General features: G+C 48.5%; 1 protein-coding gene and 1 long non-coding RNA gene across 11 annotated transcripts in view; one reads left to right on the top strand and one right to left on the bottom strand.

Annotated features, from left to right (window-relative positions):
• KIF1B (kinesin family member 1B) overlaps nt 1–8,409 on the top strand; it is a 137,585-nt gene extending 129,176 nt beyond the window's left edge. For all 10 annotated transcript variants that reach the window (XM_059691303.1, XM_059691305.1, XM_059691300.1 and 7 more), the window contains 5 exons: nt 315–436; nt 1,801–1,950; nt 3,046–3,238; nt 3,443–3,561; nt 4,089–8,409. In XM_059691303.1, coding sequence (XP_059547286.1) covers nt 315–436; nt 1,801–1,950; nt 3,046–3,238; nt 3,443–3,561; nt 4,089–4,131 — 627 coding nt within the window. In that variant the 3' untranslated portion in view covers nt 4,132–8,409. The remainder of the gene's footprint in view (nt 1–314; nt 437–1,800; nt 1,951–3,045; nt 3,239–3,442; nt 3,562–4,088) is intronic.
• LOC132231709 (uncharacterized) overlaps nt 1–13,147 on the bottom strand; it is a 319,045-nt gene extending 305,898 nt beyond the window's left edge. The window contains exon 1 of the long non-coding RNA XR_009452121.1: nt 12,937–13,147. This is a non-coding gene — a long non-coding RNA (uncharacterized LOC132231709). The remainder of the gene's footprint in view (nt 1–12,936) is intronic.
• Between the last annotated feature and the right edge of the window lie 2,219 nt (nt 13,148–15,366).

The following is a 15,366-nucleotide window of genomic DNA, read 5'->3' as shown; positions in this document are numbered from 1 at the left end:
AGCTCCAATAGGCCAGGTCCTCTGCCATATTCTTAGAACTTTGCCTGATGTGCTAAGTGCTCAGCTCATATGCATAAGGTCACTTAATGCAGGAGGGCAGTGACAATATAAAAAGCCAGCCCTGCCTCTTTTGTAAATGTCATGATTCCTAATAGGACACGAGGGCCATAAAATATGTATCTGTAAGGCTTGTTTTCTTAAACAACCTGAAGCAGGATATTTTTTAAAGTGAGGTCACTGGTTGCCAAAGCTTCTTATTGCAGAGACAGTTTCTTCCATCTGAATCTCACTCTTTTTGTTCTGTTTGCTTCCAGTTGTCGGATATCTCTCCAATTGGACGGGATCCCTCTGTGTCCAGTTTCAGCAGCTCAACCCTCACTCCCTCCTCCACCTGCCCCTCTCTGGTGGACTCTAGGAGCAACTCTGTGGATCAGAAGTAGGTGCCCAGATTTCACCGCGAGAAGCTAATCTAAGAACCGAGGGAAAGGCCGGTCTTCCTCTAGCTCAGTGGTTCTCAGCTGAGGGGAGCACCAGCCCCCTAGGCAGCATCCGGAAATATGGGGAGCCTTCTCTAGATGTCACAGTGTCTGGAAAGATGCTACTGACATCTTTTAATAATCACGTCTTCCTAGCTTCCTGCACCAAATCATTGGCCCCTCTTATTCCCATCCTGCTCACTTGTCCTTCCACTCCCACCCTGCTTCTCTCCTCAGTCATATCCCACATAGGAAGCCCCATCTTGGGGAAAATATTTTGATGATACAAAAAAATGTATAGGTAAGACTAATGGAGACAACTTTAATGTGAATTCATCAGTACAGTGCACCTCAAAGTCCTTTGCCCTGTCTCCTTCATTACGCTCACCTGTCAGAGCCCACCTCATTATCATCCAGCTGTCTATCTGAATGTACCAGCACTCGCGCAATTGAACGTGGCTGGAGAAAATAACAAAGAGGCAATCTAATTAATTCTCGGCTGCCATTGACTGTCAGATATTATTTTATGTTCACTAAGAAAGAAAAAGCACTGCCAGCTAAAATGTGACACACTGCTGATTATAAGACGCATTCCAATTTGAGGAATGGGAAGGCATTTACAAATGGGCTTTTGTAATTGACGAAGTACAATTAATTAGGCAAGGCTGCTGTCCGAAGATGACTAACACTGCAGAGCAGAGGAATTATTTCTCCCGTACAGCCTGGCCTGGTCCAGGGTGGCGTGCAGCTGTGCACCTTGTGGTCATTCAGAGACGGCCTTCCACCCCTTGATCTGCTTTCTCTGCCAGTCCCTCAGGCTTGGTTCTCAGATGTTAGTGCATCACTGGGGCGGCTTGTTAAAGCCCCCATGGCTGAACCCCACCCAGAGAGAGTTCCTGGTTCTCTAGGTCTGGGGTGGAGCCTGAGAATTTGAATTTCTAACGGGTTTCCAGGACCAGCTGATGCTGCTGGCCAGGGTCCTCACTGTGAGAGCCGCTGTGCTAGGTGTGACCTTGGGACTAAATTGAAACGGTGGTGGTCATGTTCCAGACACTTCTGTTCAGGGCTTCAGAATAGGAGGTGGTCTGAGTGACACGTGCTCATCAGTGACCAACCTGCTTTGTAACCTCTGAAGGATGAGCCCAGTGGCATTTGGAGTTACCGTTCTGACACCACCTTGTCCTCCCAGGCGAGCTCTCTGAACCTGATGTCTTCAAGGCCTCTGGTGTACGGAGAGGCCTCGTTCCTGCTGGTGGGGGTTGTACACATCTGCATTCCTTACTGAAGCTCTTGCTGTCCCTAACCTCTAACCTCTCTTTTAAAGGACCCCAGAAGCCAATTCCCGGGCCTCTAGTCCCTGCCCAGAATTTGAGCAGTTTCAAATTGTCCCAACTGTGGAAACACCGTATTTGGCCCGAGCAGGGAAAAATGAATTTCTCAACCTTGTTCCAGATATTGAAGAAATTAGACCAGGGTGAGTACTATATTACCCAGAGATGCTGGGTATTAAAACAGGTCAGAAGAATGTACTTGCAGCTCTTCCGTGAGGTCTCTGTTGCAGTGTGATGTGCATGGATCCGGGTGAGAGCTCTGGCTGGGTTTCCATCGCCGCTGTGCCATCACGCACCCACCTGCTCAGCTTGCTGAGTGGTGCTTTGTCTCCTCTTGCTGTGTTACTTTGGCAGATAAGGTCCTAGGCCATGGGTGGGCAACCTTTTTGTGAGTGCGTGCCAAAACCAGCAAAATCTCTGACTCAAAATTCTTCTGCGTGCCAACCCTAATTTTTTGAGAACATGTTATGCCTACTTGATATCTCTTAAGGTGTACGTATGTGAAGAACCTTGAAGAAATAACAAAATTCATTCGAGCGACAAAAACACAGTATATGATGATGAAAAATACATTTATTTTTTAATGTATACATGTACACTGATAGTCTGACAGAAAACTTTATGACTCCGTTTGATATTATCAGTGGGACTTTTGCTGCTGCGTGACTGATGACAGAGATTTTACATCAGGTTTATATTTCGTGACCTTCAGAGATATGCACGAGCTACTACTTTCATCCGTCAGGCTACTCCTATTACGAGACTTAACAGAATTCATCACTGAGAACAAAGATTCACAAGCGTATGTGGATGAAACCAAAACACTGGTCGGATCTAGGAAGGCAGGGAGAGTTAAGGCAGAGGCATAGAAATTGCTCTTCCCCTCTCTCGTCAATCCATGTCTATGGTCTTTAAGATAACTTGTTATGTAAAATTATTTATTTATCTAAGATGCACCTACACTGAATTTATCTGAAAAATAAAAAACTCGATATTAAGAAAAAAATTGTAAATGGAAGATTATAAGAGAGGGTTTCGTGTGCCAGCAATAGTTACTGGTGTGCCATGTTTGGCATGCGTGCCAGGGGTTGTCCACCCCTGTCCTAGGCCAAATAGATCATTGTCCTGTTTTTATTACACAGGGGACTTGGCCTAGGTGAGACATATTTTGATGGTTCTCGGCTCATAATCACTTTCTTTTTGTGAGAAACAAACCTATCTTCTATTGTCCTTTTTAGCTCAGTGGTTTCCAAAAAAGGATACCTGCATTTCAAGGAGCCATTTTCCAGCAACTGGGCTAAGCATTTTGTTGTGGTCCGTCGCCCTTACGTCTTCATCTATAACAGCGACAAAGACCCAGTGGAGCGTGGCATCATTAACCTGTCCACAGCGCAGGTGGAATACAGCGAGGACCAGCAGGCCATGGTGAAGGTCAGTCCTGCCCTCTCTCACCTTCTCATTGCCATGCATGCCCTTCCCTTTTGAGTTCTGGGTTCTGTTGTGTGATACAACGTCTCTCCTGTATATCTGGCTCTCTGAAGTGCCAGTGCGAAGTGCCGTATGCCCTGTGAATATGGCCGGGTCCCCAGTGCTCATAGCCCTCGTAACTTTCTCATCTACCTGCATCTCTTTCAGAGTCCTAACATCTTCGCTGTATGCACAAAGCACCGTGGGGTCCTTTTGCAGGCTCTCAACGACAAAGACATGAGTGACTGGTTATATGCCTTTAATCCACTCCTTGCTGGCACAATACGGTAAGAAGCTGTCCCTGCGTTCCCTTCCTTGGCTTTCAGTCCCAGGAACATCAGCATAAATAGGGAAGGAAGTCTTTTTGCAAACAGATTTAAAATAGAGGAAGGACAGGGGTGTAAGTGCGGTTATGGGGTGCTGACGAGGCCTCAGCTTCTCACAAGCTAGCACCTGGTGTCCTGAGCAGCTAAGGAGACCCTGGTCACATTTGCATTTAACTGATCTGCTTGGACTTTTTGTTCTCAAGGGTCTGCAGCCAGGGTCTGTGGGGCTGAGCAAAGGGAAGATTGGGAGGCCCTTACCGGCCTGCCAGTCAGTATGCAGCACTATGACCAGTCTCCCATCCTATGAGGGGCTATGTTGCAGGTCCCCCAGCAGGAAGACCACAGGGTAGCCTGTTTGTTCAGAGAGACCTGGGTCTGCAGCGCAGGTTAGAAAGAAGTCCAAGGAGGGGCTCATGGGGGAAGGGGCCTGTGAGGGAGAAACATCTGGATCCAGTTTCCTAACGGGCCTCTCTCTCTGTCACCCATAGGTCGAAACTCTCCCTCAGAGGCTTGAGCCAGCCGAAGTACTGAGTGACTGCTGCGCACGCTCACGCGCCTTCCCAGAGATAAAGGAAGTGTTACCTCTCGTTTCTCTTTGTGATTCTTGACGGTTGCTCTTGTATGTAATCCTGTGGCTTAACTACTTTTCCCTCTTGTCCAGCACTTTTTCTAGCTCCTGTTCCCTATCTCCATTGCTCTGTACCCTTTTTCTTTTTTCCTGTGCTGAGAATCTTGTTAGTAGCATGTAGCCTAACAAAAGGGGGAAAACACATACAACAAAACAAAACAAACAAACAAAAAACAGAGAGAGGGAAATCCAGTGACTCTCCAAATTATTTTTGGTATATCTTGGCTTCCTTTTGTATGAGAGCTCCCCCTGTGACCACCTCTGATGTCTGTACTGCTGTCTTTGGCTATCTGTCTTTTTTCAAGACAACATAATACATTTTTTTCTTTTCTTTGTTTGTGCTGTCAACTTTAATTTTTCTTGGGTGGCTTAGAGACAAAGGGAGGAGACATCTGGCCTTTTTGGAAGCTGAGAGGGAAAAGCTTACCTTTTTCCCTCTGTTGCTTTCTTCCCTCACTAATCCCTGCGTTTCCACTCAGGGAGAAGGTTGTGGTGAGCTCAGCAATGGGACAGGTATATTCTCTGAAATGGGGTTGCTTAGAACATGGTCATGCAGTTTTCAGTCAGTGGAAGAGAAGAGGAGAGAGCTTTTACCAGGCCTGCGGCAGTGGCCGCTGCTGACTTGTCAAAAGGGAAGAGCCAAGGATGTTGGGTTTCCAAGGAGCGTAGGGTGGGTGGGTGGGAGGGTCAGTAGGATTCCTGTGAACTGTGCTTCTCATCTGGGAGGGAGCCTCCTCTCTGTTCTGTTCTCGGCATTGGTGCTGATGGCCAGTTTGCAGTCTGATGTCATACACAGATGTCCCACAAGGGGGAGTCTTCACTTTCTGATGAGGAATTCGATGGTCGTTGTGGTAATGCTGAGTAATGACCTTGTGAATGTAGCTCCCGTTGATCAAAGACATGCAGCTTTCACCTGTGAACCTGGAAGTCTCCTCTGAACCCAGTGGCTATTTTCAGGAATCTCTGTCAGATTGAAAAGATTTTCAGTGATGCCTGTCCCTATACTCATCAATAAGCAGGCATGGCAGACTTTGCTTTCTGGACCCAGGATTAAAACCAGCCACTCCCACCACTAAAAACAAAACGAAAGGACATCTGGGGGCAGAGAAGAGACCCCACCTGAGCCCTGGCCCCAGGGTTTCGTGGCGCACCCAGCCGGCCTCACCTTGCTTCTCCAGGGGGTGTGGAAGCGGGTGTGGAAGCGTTGCCAGAGAGGGAAGGAGGAAGCTGATAGTCTCCTGACAGGACAAGGTCGGCTCTTCAGACGCCAGCGTGGAAGATATGCTTTCTCTCAGCTGCCGGCAAGGGTTTCAGAGTGACAGGGAGGGGAAAAGGCCCCGGTTCCTTGAGTAGCTTTGCCATTAGTCGGCTTGGGTTGTTTATACCACCGTTTACCTCCCTTGCTCACACCTCTCTGCTTGACCATCCCTTGGGCATTCAGGACAGTATCTGCTGGTTCCCACTTTGTGGAGACTGAGGGCCTCAGCCTTGGGGTTGCTGACTCTCAGGTGCTGGGGAACTGGATGGCTTTGCCTTAGCAGCCAAGGGCAGGGGCCGCGCATTCTGTGGGGTAGTTGCTGGGCAGGCTCAGACCTTGCTCCCACCCTCCCCAGTTGGGCTCATCTCAGAACAGGGCTCACAGCTGCACTGCTTATAATTGCCTTGCAAAGAGGCGGAAGTGAGTCAGGGAGAGTGTAATAAAAGAAAGGACAGAACCACAGGCTGTGACCTTATCTGGTCAATAAAACTCTAGATTTTTTAAACTTTCTTCTCCTTAAAACATAGGTCACTAACAGTAATGTTACTAGTTTTTCTAAGCAACATTTTTAATGTAGAGGTTTCCGTGTTGTTTAATGGACACAATATGCCCTTCTGCTGTATACCCCAATCTAGGATCTGTCCGTGCTTAGAGACAGCTTCCTGGGCCGGAATTAAATCTAATTTCAGGGAAATGACATTGAAGGTTACTTTCAGAATCAAATCATGGATGCTGCTGCTGTTACAAAGTTGGATGGAAGGATCCATGTCTGTGTGGCAATAGGTGGGGAAGGCTGAGGGAGAGTAATCGTGTGATACACTGAAATGACTTTGATTTCTTCTTCTAACTCAAACACAACTGGCTTGGAAAGTCTTTGCTTTGGAGTGTCAGCTCTTAGACTAGGCGGCACTGGACGGTTCGTCACGTGCCCACGCAGGAAGGCCTCGTGAGAATGCGGGGGTCTCGTGTGCTCTCCCCGTCCGAGGGGCCTCTGCTGCGGCTGACAGGTACAGGCAACCCCTTTTGGTACCCCCTCTTTCTCTAGGGCCCATCTTCAAATTGGAGCTGGAAGTTTCAGGGTTGATGTTCCCTTTCCAGACAGTTTCATCCCCACTTTGAAGTTCTGAGAGAGGGTTTCTGACAGAAACTCTTTATGAGGCTTTAGCGGAAGCCATGGGGCCAGGAAAGTTGAGGAATGAACTTGACCTTTTAAGGAAACCACCTTTTGAGGGTTTTTAATTTCTTTTTTTCCAAATCACTCCTTTAAACAAGCAAAAAAAAAAAAAAAAAAAAGCAAGACAGAAAACCCTTACACAAATGAAGGAGACATGAATGCTAGTTAAAAGTAACCCTCTGCTCCCTCGGTCCCCATCCTCCTCTCTCCTGCCAAAGCAAAATACGGCCTCACAGCCCGCACCAAGCCAGTGCTCACGCCTGCCTCCTGCGCCTGCCTGGGGGTCAGCCAGCTCTCAGGCCGGGCTTTGCGGGGCCGGCCAGCCCCTGCACACGGCCAGGGCACGGGAAGGGCTGCTCTGGCAGCTGGGCGGGTCCTAAATTCCAGCACACTGTTCACTGATGGCAAGGGAAGATGATCTTCCCAACTAGGAAACCACTATTTTATGTATCTGTTTTCCCCTCAGCTCTGTAGAACTTACACAGACACTCAGAGTTTTGCTGGATATTTTCCAGCTCTTTTAAGATGAAAGAATCAATTAAATCATTGCAAAAGGGATCTAAAAGTAAAATGACTTCTCCTGGCACATATTTCAAAGCAAAGACTTTGTTGCCTGCTGCTTGTTCTCTAATTATTTAATTAAATTGAATTCTGTAAGGTATTTGTATATTTATACAGCTGTAATTAATGCACATTGGACTGAAAAAGAGAGGCTGACCTCGCGGGTGGCACCTGCCGGTACCGGGATCCCTGGTGCTGCCTGCCCCTCGGTGCTCCTGGGCAGTGTCGGGGCTTGTTATTGTCTGTTTGGCTGGGCTCCTGCATCTTTCCTTTTGGGTCCTTTTTTAAAATGTGATTGTTAACCTGCTCCTTAGAGAGAATTCTAACCCTGCTGCTGCTCTCGGAAGCTGTGCTGAATGTACTTTAAACAGGACTCTGACTCGGAGGACTGCGGCCGCCCACCCTGGATGACTCAGCCAAGTGTGTGGCCAAACCCTTGCTGTGTGAGATAGGAATGCATTGATCTGTGTTTCCTTAGAATCCAATTATCAGCTGAGAGATTATCTGCTTTTGTTGTTCAAAAGGCCATTTATGAAATTCGTATTCGAGCCCCATAAAATCTTGGGAAAGCCGCTAAATCATTTAAAGGAAGAAATTAGAGTTGAAACAGATTTCATGTTAAAAACCCACAGCCAAATAGCTGTACTCAGATGGGAAGTCCGAGCTGAGGTTGGTCTCGCCAAACCTGGCTGTCGTGTGTTGTTTCGTGTCTTCGAGTTACTTTCACGCTGCGTGTTTGGGCATCAGTTCGCCTGAGGGCTCCATCAGCCTTCCCACGTGGAAGGCACCATCTTAGACATTGTGGCTCTAAAGTGTTTGTCCATTGAGATTTCAATTCTCACATCACCATCCTTGTGCATTAAACAAACCCATGAACATAAGTGGCCTTTTTGAACCAGGACTTTGCAAACTGATCTCGCCCCAGTGAAGGAGTTGAGCACATCAGCAACAATGTATGTACATTATTAATTTCTGATTTTCATTTTCATGTTTTATTATGTAAATATTATCTGATGTTTGGAGCTTGGGTATACAGAATGTAAATATAGTTCTTGTATTTGTACTAATTCTGGTTCTTTTGCTGTATAGCCTTAGGTGTGCAATGCAGACATTATCTAACTGTGTATGGTAACCTTGCATCACGGAACTATTAGTGAACGAGGTCATAATAAAGGTACACCCAGTGCACCAGAGGGCTCTCGATGTGCATTTATTGTTCACGCTCTGAGTGGTATTTACACAGAGACTTTTCTTGACTCTTGAAGATACTACTTTTCTAGGACAAAAGTCAGGATGCTCTGACCTTCGTGTTCCTTTCTGGGCATTCAGAACAGCGGCCACTATATAACCAGGGGAGCCAGTGAGGTGCTGTATCTTTGAAAGCGCCTCCCTCTGAGGTATGGCAGTGGCTGATTTAGGTAGAAGATGTGTCTCCCCACTCCTTCAGCGTGAAGCCTCTTTATACACGTACTGGTGATTCCGTAGTGCTTGTGGTATTTGGGAGGGGCGGGGGGTTGAAAATTTCAGCATGTCACCTTAGTTTAACAAGCTCCTCTTGTGAGCAGAGCATGAGCAGGGGGACCACTGCCCTGGGTGTTTGGGGAGAGACAAGAAGGGAGGAGCAGCAGCATTCAGGCAAAAAGCCCCGATGCGCGCAGCACCCGTCCGAGAGTCCACCTGCCCCGGTGCTGCCCGGATGCAGCTGTGCCCCCTCCTGTGCCAGTGGGAGGTCACCCCCCACACACACTGGCAAGTGGTAAGTATATCAGAGCAAAATAAAGCTGAATGAAAGATTAGGAGGATGGGAAGGAGGGTCCTTTTAGATCGTGTGGTCAGGGGAGGCCTCTCTTAGGAGAAGACATTGTACTGACTCCAGAATGAAGGAACAGGTAAGCCATGCCGATTCCTGGGCACAGAGGTTTCCAAGCAGCGAAACTAAGCCCTTAGGGCAGCGTTGTTCTCTGCAGGTTCCCAGCAGCCAGGAGGCCAGCTTGGAGAGAGCACTGGAGTCCTGACGGTAGAAAGGAGCCAGGGCTCAGGTGGCGTAGGACCCAGGTCACTCTCATTCTTTAGAGAAGTAAGAAGCCAGTGAAGGGATTTGAGAAAATGAGTCACACGATCTTTTTTTTTTTTTTTAATATATTTTATTGATTTTTTACAGAGAGGAAGGAAGAGGGATAGAGAGTTAGTAACATTGATGAGAGAGAAACATCGATCAGCTGCCTCCTTCACACCCCCCACTGGGGATGTGCCCACAACCAAGGTACATGCCCTTGACCGGAATCAAACCTGGGACCCTTCAGTCCGCAGGCCGACGCTCTATCCACTGAGCCAAACTGGTTACGGCAACAAGATCTTATAGTCACGGGTCGCTTAACGATCGGGATGCAGTCCGAGAAATGCCACATCAGGCGATTTCACCGTGCGAACATCGCAGCGTGCACTTACACACCCAGGCTGCATGGTCGACCACTGTCACATGTGTCCGTCATTGGCCTAAATGTCGTGCAGGGTATGACTGCATGTATGTTTTTAAAAGACCATGCTGACTGTAGAGTGGAAAACAGCTCAGGGCGGGAGGGGACTGGAGGAGGCTGCGGGACAAGTGGGAGAAGGGTAACAAATGAGGGCATTGTTACCCCAACGTCCCATGGAAGAGGATGGCGTGGACTGAGCAGGAGCAGGCAGTAGAGGCAGGGAGAAGTGGGCGGAGCCAGGATGCCTTTTCATGTTAAAGCGAACAGTTGACGGAGGGCTGCATGTGGAGCCGGAGAGAAAGGAGAAGGGTGACTCCAAGGCTGTGTGCCTGAGCAGAGGGACCGTGTGGCGTCTCCTGAGGTGGAGAAGACGGGGAGGACACTGAAGGGGTGGAACGGAATTAAGAATTGGATTCAGGTCAGGTTCACTTTGAGATCAACATTTCCACCCGAATGTGTCATCGGTGAGGCAAATGGATATACTAGGGTTCAGGGGGCAGAGGCTGGGGCTGGGGACACAAGTGGGAGTTGTCAGCATGAAGGTGGCAGGTGCGCAGACCTGGCGAGGGAGGGTAGCTGGTGAGGACCAGGGGTTGTGTCTGAGAGCACTGCGACTGGCAGAGGTCAGGGAGGGAGACCAGTCCAGCGAAGATGAGTGGCCCGTGAAGAGAGAGTGGCACTTGGCCACCCACTTAAGTGTTTGAAGATGGAGGAAGTGATACTGCCCAGTGCAGCCGACAGGTTAAATAGGAACATTGACCACAGAATTGGAGGACGAGGGGGATGAGGGGGGGTTCCAGGAAGTTTGAAGGAGCCAGTGAACACGACTTCCCCCAAATTCAGAGGCAACCGAGAAAAGCATAAGGCAGGTGGGAGATCAAAATACCACCTTTTTCACTGTTAAAGATGTGAGTGGAGCCCTAGCCAGTTTGGCTCAGTGGATAGAGCATCGGCCTGCGGGCCCAAGGTTCCTGGGTTTGATTCCAGTCAAGAGCATGTACCTGGGTTGCAGGCTCCTCCCCGGCCCTGGCCCTGGTCTGAGCTCGAGCAGGAGGCAACCAGTCGATGTGTTTCTCTCATGTCGATATGTCTCTCTGTCTTTCCCTCTCTCTTCCACTCTCTCTGAAAACCAATGGAAAAATATCCGGGTGAGGATAAGAGAAAAAAAATGTGATTGGAGAATGTGGCTCGTATGGGTGGATGAATGGATTTCCTAACACTGGACCTCAGGACTAGAGGGCTTTTTGTTTAAACTGAATTAGTTCTGTTTCTTTTTAATTGATTTTTAGAGAGAGAGGAAGAGAGCCATCAATTTGTTGTTCCACTTATGTATGCATTCATTGGTTGATTCTCTAGTGCCCGGACTGGGGATCGAACCTGCAACCTTGGCATATTGGAAAGATGCTCTAACCAACCTAGCTACCTGGCCAGGGCCTAAACTGAATTAGTTTTTGATGAAACTATTTGTCCTCTAGAGCTAGACCCCATCCAGGGTCACAAAGGTTTGGTCCTCACTCAGGGTCATTCTGTGAGTCACCGTGTCCCAGAATGGATGCTGTAGAATGTCAGCAGGCCCCAGGGAGCGGAGCACGTCTCACGCATTCCTTTTCTAGCTGGTTTTCTTCTCAGTCCACTTTTGGTTGGGCAGAGAGGTTTCCCCACGTTCCCTTAGGCCGCCGTGGTCGGCAAACTGCGGCTCGCGAGCCACATGCGGCTCTTTGGCCCCTTGAGTGTGGCTCTTCCTAAGCCTTAGGAGGACCCTAATTAAGTTAATAACAATGTACCTACCTATATAGTTTAAGTTTAAAAAATTTGGCTCTCAAAAGAAATTTCCATCGTTGTACTGTTGATATTTGGCTCTGTTGATGAATGAGTTTGCTGACCACTGCCTTACTCTTTTGTCTCTGCATAATCCTAAATTTTTAACTTTTCTGAGCACAGTACACACTCATCTGGCTTTTGAATATATGGTCTCTGGGTTTTTACTAAATTGCTCTTTCCACCTAGCATGGGAACAAGTCATTTGAGTTCAGTTGTGGGAATTACACACCAAGTGAGTGGCAGAGTCGGGATTTTCAAATCTGCCCCAACTAGTATGTTCCACACCCGCTTAAGTCAGTCAAACAAAGGATTCAGCCCCGGGATGTTTGCAGAGAAGGGCCGTTTTAGTGGAATTCCTGCCCCTGCTTTGAGTTGGGACTTGGGGAGTTAAGGTGAGGCCCCTGCTTTGAGTTGGGACTTGGGGAGTTAAGGTGAGGCCAAAGGTGGTGAAGGCGAACAGTAATGTGAGTTGACTTCTTAAGCATTCATCTCAGCCAAACATTGGAGGATTTTGTAAAGGCTAAAGGTCAGCCTGCAGCTCTCACTCCAGCAAGCCCCGGCTTTACCGTGTCCGTCTCTGGGTGGGGGCGGGGCTTGCCTTTGTCCCAGCCCTGCTCTCCTGAGCGCAGGTTGCTGTCGTTTCCAACAATCCTGGGAAGCAGTATTTGTTGCCGGTTGTTAGCTCCTTAACAAAGAAAGGAGAAGGCCAGGTGTGGCATGTGACATTAGTAATAGGAGAACAAAAATTCTTGGCTGTTTGATGAGATATTTACACGTCTGCCTTGAAAGAAGCCTATTTAATAGGAACTCGGGTGTGTCCAGATGTTTAGTCACATTGACTCAGCATAACTTCTCTCTTGACAAATCTCAGACTAGAGCAATCAACTTGTTCTGCAACAAAGCTGGTGGTAGACTTCCCTTGCAACCCAACCCACAGAGAGAGGAAGTCCTCGCAATAAAGTTGAGAGGTGTGGGAGGCCCAGCTGCTGGAAGGGAGCTATTGTGTGAAGCTGTACCTGTGAAATTTCCACAAGGGCTGCTCCTTCTCCAAAGCTGATCATTGAGAGTTAATTTCAGCTTAGCTTTCCATGTAAAGCCAACTAAACATCAGTAATGTGCGCTGTGCGTGATTGGGCCTGCTGATCCGATTAGGAGAGCGCTGGGCTGGCCCTCCTAGGCCTGGGTTAAAGTTCAGTGCTGCCGCTCACTGGCTGGGAGTGTCAGCTTGCCCGACTGCGACTGCGTTTCCTTGTCACCTTAGGTCATGTTAATAATGACACCTCAGAATGATACAGCAATCTGAAGTTTACAAGCGTTAGCTCTTTCTGACGGGAGGAAGGAGGCAGGACTGACCGGAGGTGGAATCGCTGCACTCACAGAGCCTGCAGGCTTAGCCCCGAGAGCAGTGGTTCTCAACCTTCCTAATGTCGCGACCCTTTAATACAGTTCCTCGTGTTGTGGTGACCCCCAATTTCATTGTTACAAATTGAACATAATTAAAGCATAGTGATTCACCACAAAAACAATATGTAATTATATATGTGTTTTCTGATGGTCTTAGGCGACCCCTGTGAAAGGGTCGTTCGACCCCCAAAGGGGTCACGACCCACAGGTTGAGAACTGCTGCCCTAGAGAATGGCGGGGATGTGGCGGTTTCATCCACTTGTCCTTCCAGAAGCTTCTCCTGCATTGTCTGCTTCCGGGCCTCTCACTTGCTACTGGGTTCTGCCCAATGGGCTTGTGGAAGAGGAATCAATGCCAGAGGAGGCAGCCCCCAGCTCAGAATCTGTGTCAGTGTCCCCCCTGGTCAGTGCCTTCCGAGAAGTCCCAGACCCTGACCACTCACTCCCAGGTGCACTGATGAAGGCCTCATTGTAGACAAAAGGACCGTGCCATGGAGGGGAGTGCTGGCTACGGCAGTAGGAAGGGATAGGGAAGGCTCGCTGCAAAAAAGAGGAAGCATAGCCCTAACTGGTGTGGCTCAGTGGATAGAGCATTGGCCTGCAGGGTCCTGGGTTCAATTCCAGTCAAGGGTAACCACTCAGGCTTTGCAGGAAGCTGCAGAAGTCCTCATCCACCTCTCCAGGTTTCACAAGGAAGCCTAGGAGCCATTGTTGGGTTCAATCGTAAGTTCCACTCCAGTTATGTCTCTCCTTTCTGAGTCCTTTCCATGAAAAAGATAGAAACTAGCCCTGCCAGTGTGGCTCAGCGGTTGAATGTTGACCGATGAACCAGGAGGTCAGGGTTCGATTCCCAGTCAGGGCACGTGCCCGGAATGCAGGCTCCATCCCCAGTGGGGGCCGAGCAGGAGGCAGCCGATCAATGATTCTCATCATTGATGTTTCTCTCTCTCTCTCTCCCTATCTCTGAAATAAATTTAAAAAGATACATTTTTAAAGATAGAAATTAGTATATGGGTACTAAGCACCAAACAAGTTTCCATTTGTTTCATTGAACCCTAGAGCTCCCTTGTGAGGTTTGTCATTCCTGTTTTACACATGAGGAAACTCTGAGATTCGATAACTTGCCCCAAATTGCACAGCTAGAAAGCAATGAAACTGGAGCCAGAGTCAGTGCAGCAGCAAAACCCACTCCCTTCCCTCTCCACCAGGCAGCTTCCAGGGAAGACGTTCCAGATCATTTGTGAAGCCACCTGATCCGGCTTCGATAACGAGCTGTCCGAGCACCGAGGCTGTCTGAAGCCCGCTTTTCAGTGAGAGGGACTTTGTACCGCATCTAATCCGTCCCTGAGGGGCGGCTCCGGTGTCTCACTCTGTGACTCAGCAAGCCTGGGCCCTCAGAGCCCATCTCCTCAGCCCTGAAATCTGAGAGCTGGACTGGATCAGTGGTTCTCAACCGGTGGGTCTCGGGGCCCTGTACACTCTTAAAAATGGTTGCAGACCCAAAGAGTTTTTGCTTATGTAAGTTATACCGATCAATATTTAGCATTGAAAAATTAAAACTGAGAAACTTTTGAATAACATTTTTCCAAAACAAAAGGAAATTCAGTGAGATCCGTGGTACTTTTGACAATTTTGCAAATCTAATGAATGTTGGCTTAATGCAGCTTAAGTAGGCTGGGCTCTCACGTCTGCCTCCACATTTAATCTCTCCCGTATAACGTCAGGGAGCCTCTGGGAAACACTGTACACTTGTGAGGGAATGGGAATGGAAAAGGCAAATATGAATGAAAACTGGAAATAACTTGTCCCCTCTTCCCCCTCAAAGGGTCTCAGGCACCTCCAAGGGCCCCAGACCACCCTTTGAGAATTGTTTAAAAATGTGGTACATAGATCACCCAAATCAGAATCACCTAGGGTCCTACTAACACGTGCGTCTCCTGGCCTGTCCCAGACCTGAGTTCGCATTTAACACAATTCCTGACACACAGAGTTGGGGACTTGTTTGGGAGAGCTCTAGGTTCCTGCCAGCCTGGTTTACCTGAGCCTGTTCACTGGCACCTGTCGTGGCAGAGCTGGGATTAAGACCAGGAATCAGTGCAGGGCGCTCGCCTGGCAGTGAGGAAGCCGCTTCCTCTCACTGGTTTGCCTGGCTTACCTGTTCTCACCTGTTCACCATCTTCATGTTCACTCCTTGCCCCACTCAGGGAAGCACTCAGGGCAGCCAGGCACCTTGCATGTATCTTTAAAAATAATTTCTGGGTTTGCTCACAGCTTTCTATTTCTGCAGCCAGTAAAAAGCAAGCAGAAATGAAGAAAGGGACCCAAAAGACAGGGACCTCTCTTCCCCCCAGGAGGAAGTTCTGTTCTAACCTTGGCCCCGCCTGGATGTCCCTACAGTGAGTCAACCACAGTCCATGATCCCCAAATCAGGAAATGGGGGGAGG

The sequence above is a fragment of the Myotis daubentonii genome, chromosome 3 (genome assembly GCF_963259705.1).
Source record: "Myotis daubentonii chromosome 3, mMyoDau2.1, whole genome shotgun sequence".
NCBI lineage: Eukaryota > Metazoa > Chordata > Mammalia > Chiroptera > Vespertilionidae > Myotis > Myotis daubentonii.
Note: the sequence above shows the minus strand (reverse complement) of the source record. Positions and strands in the feature narration are given on the sequence as shown.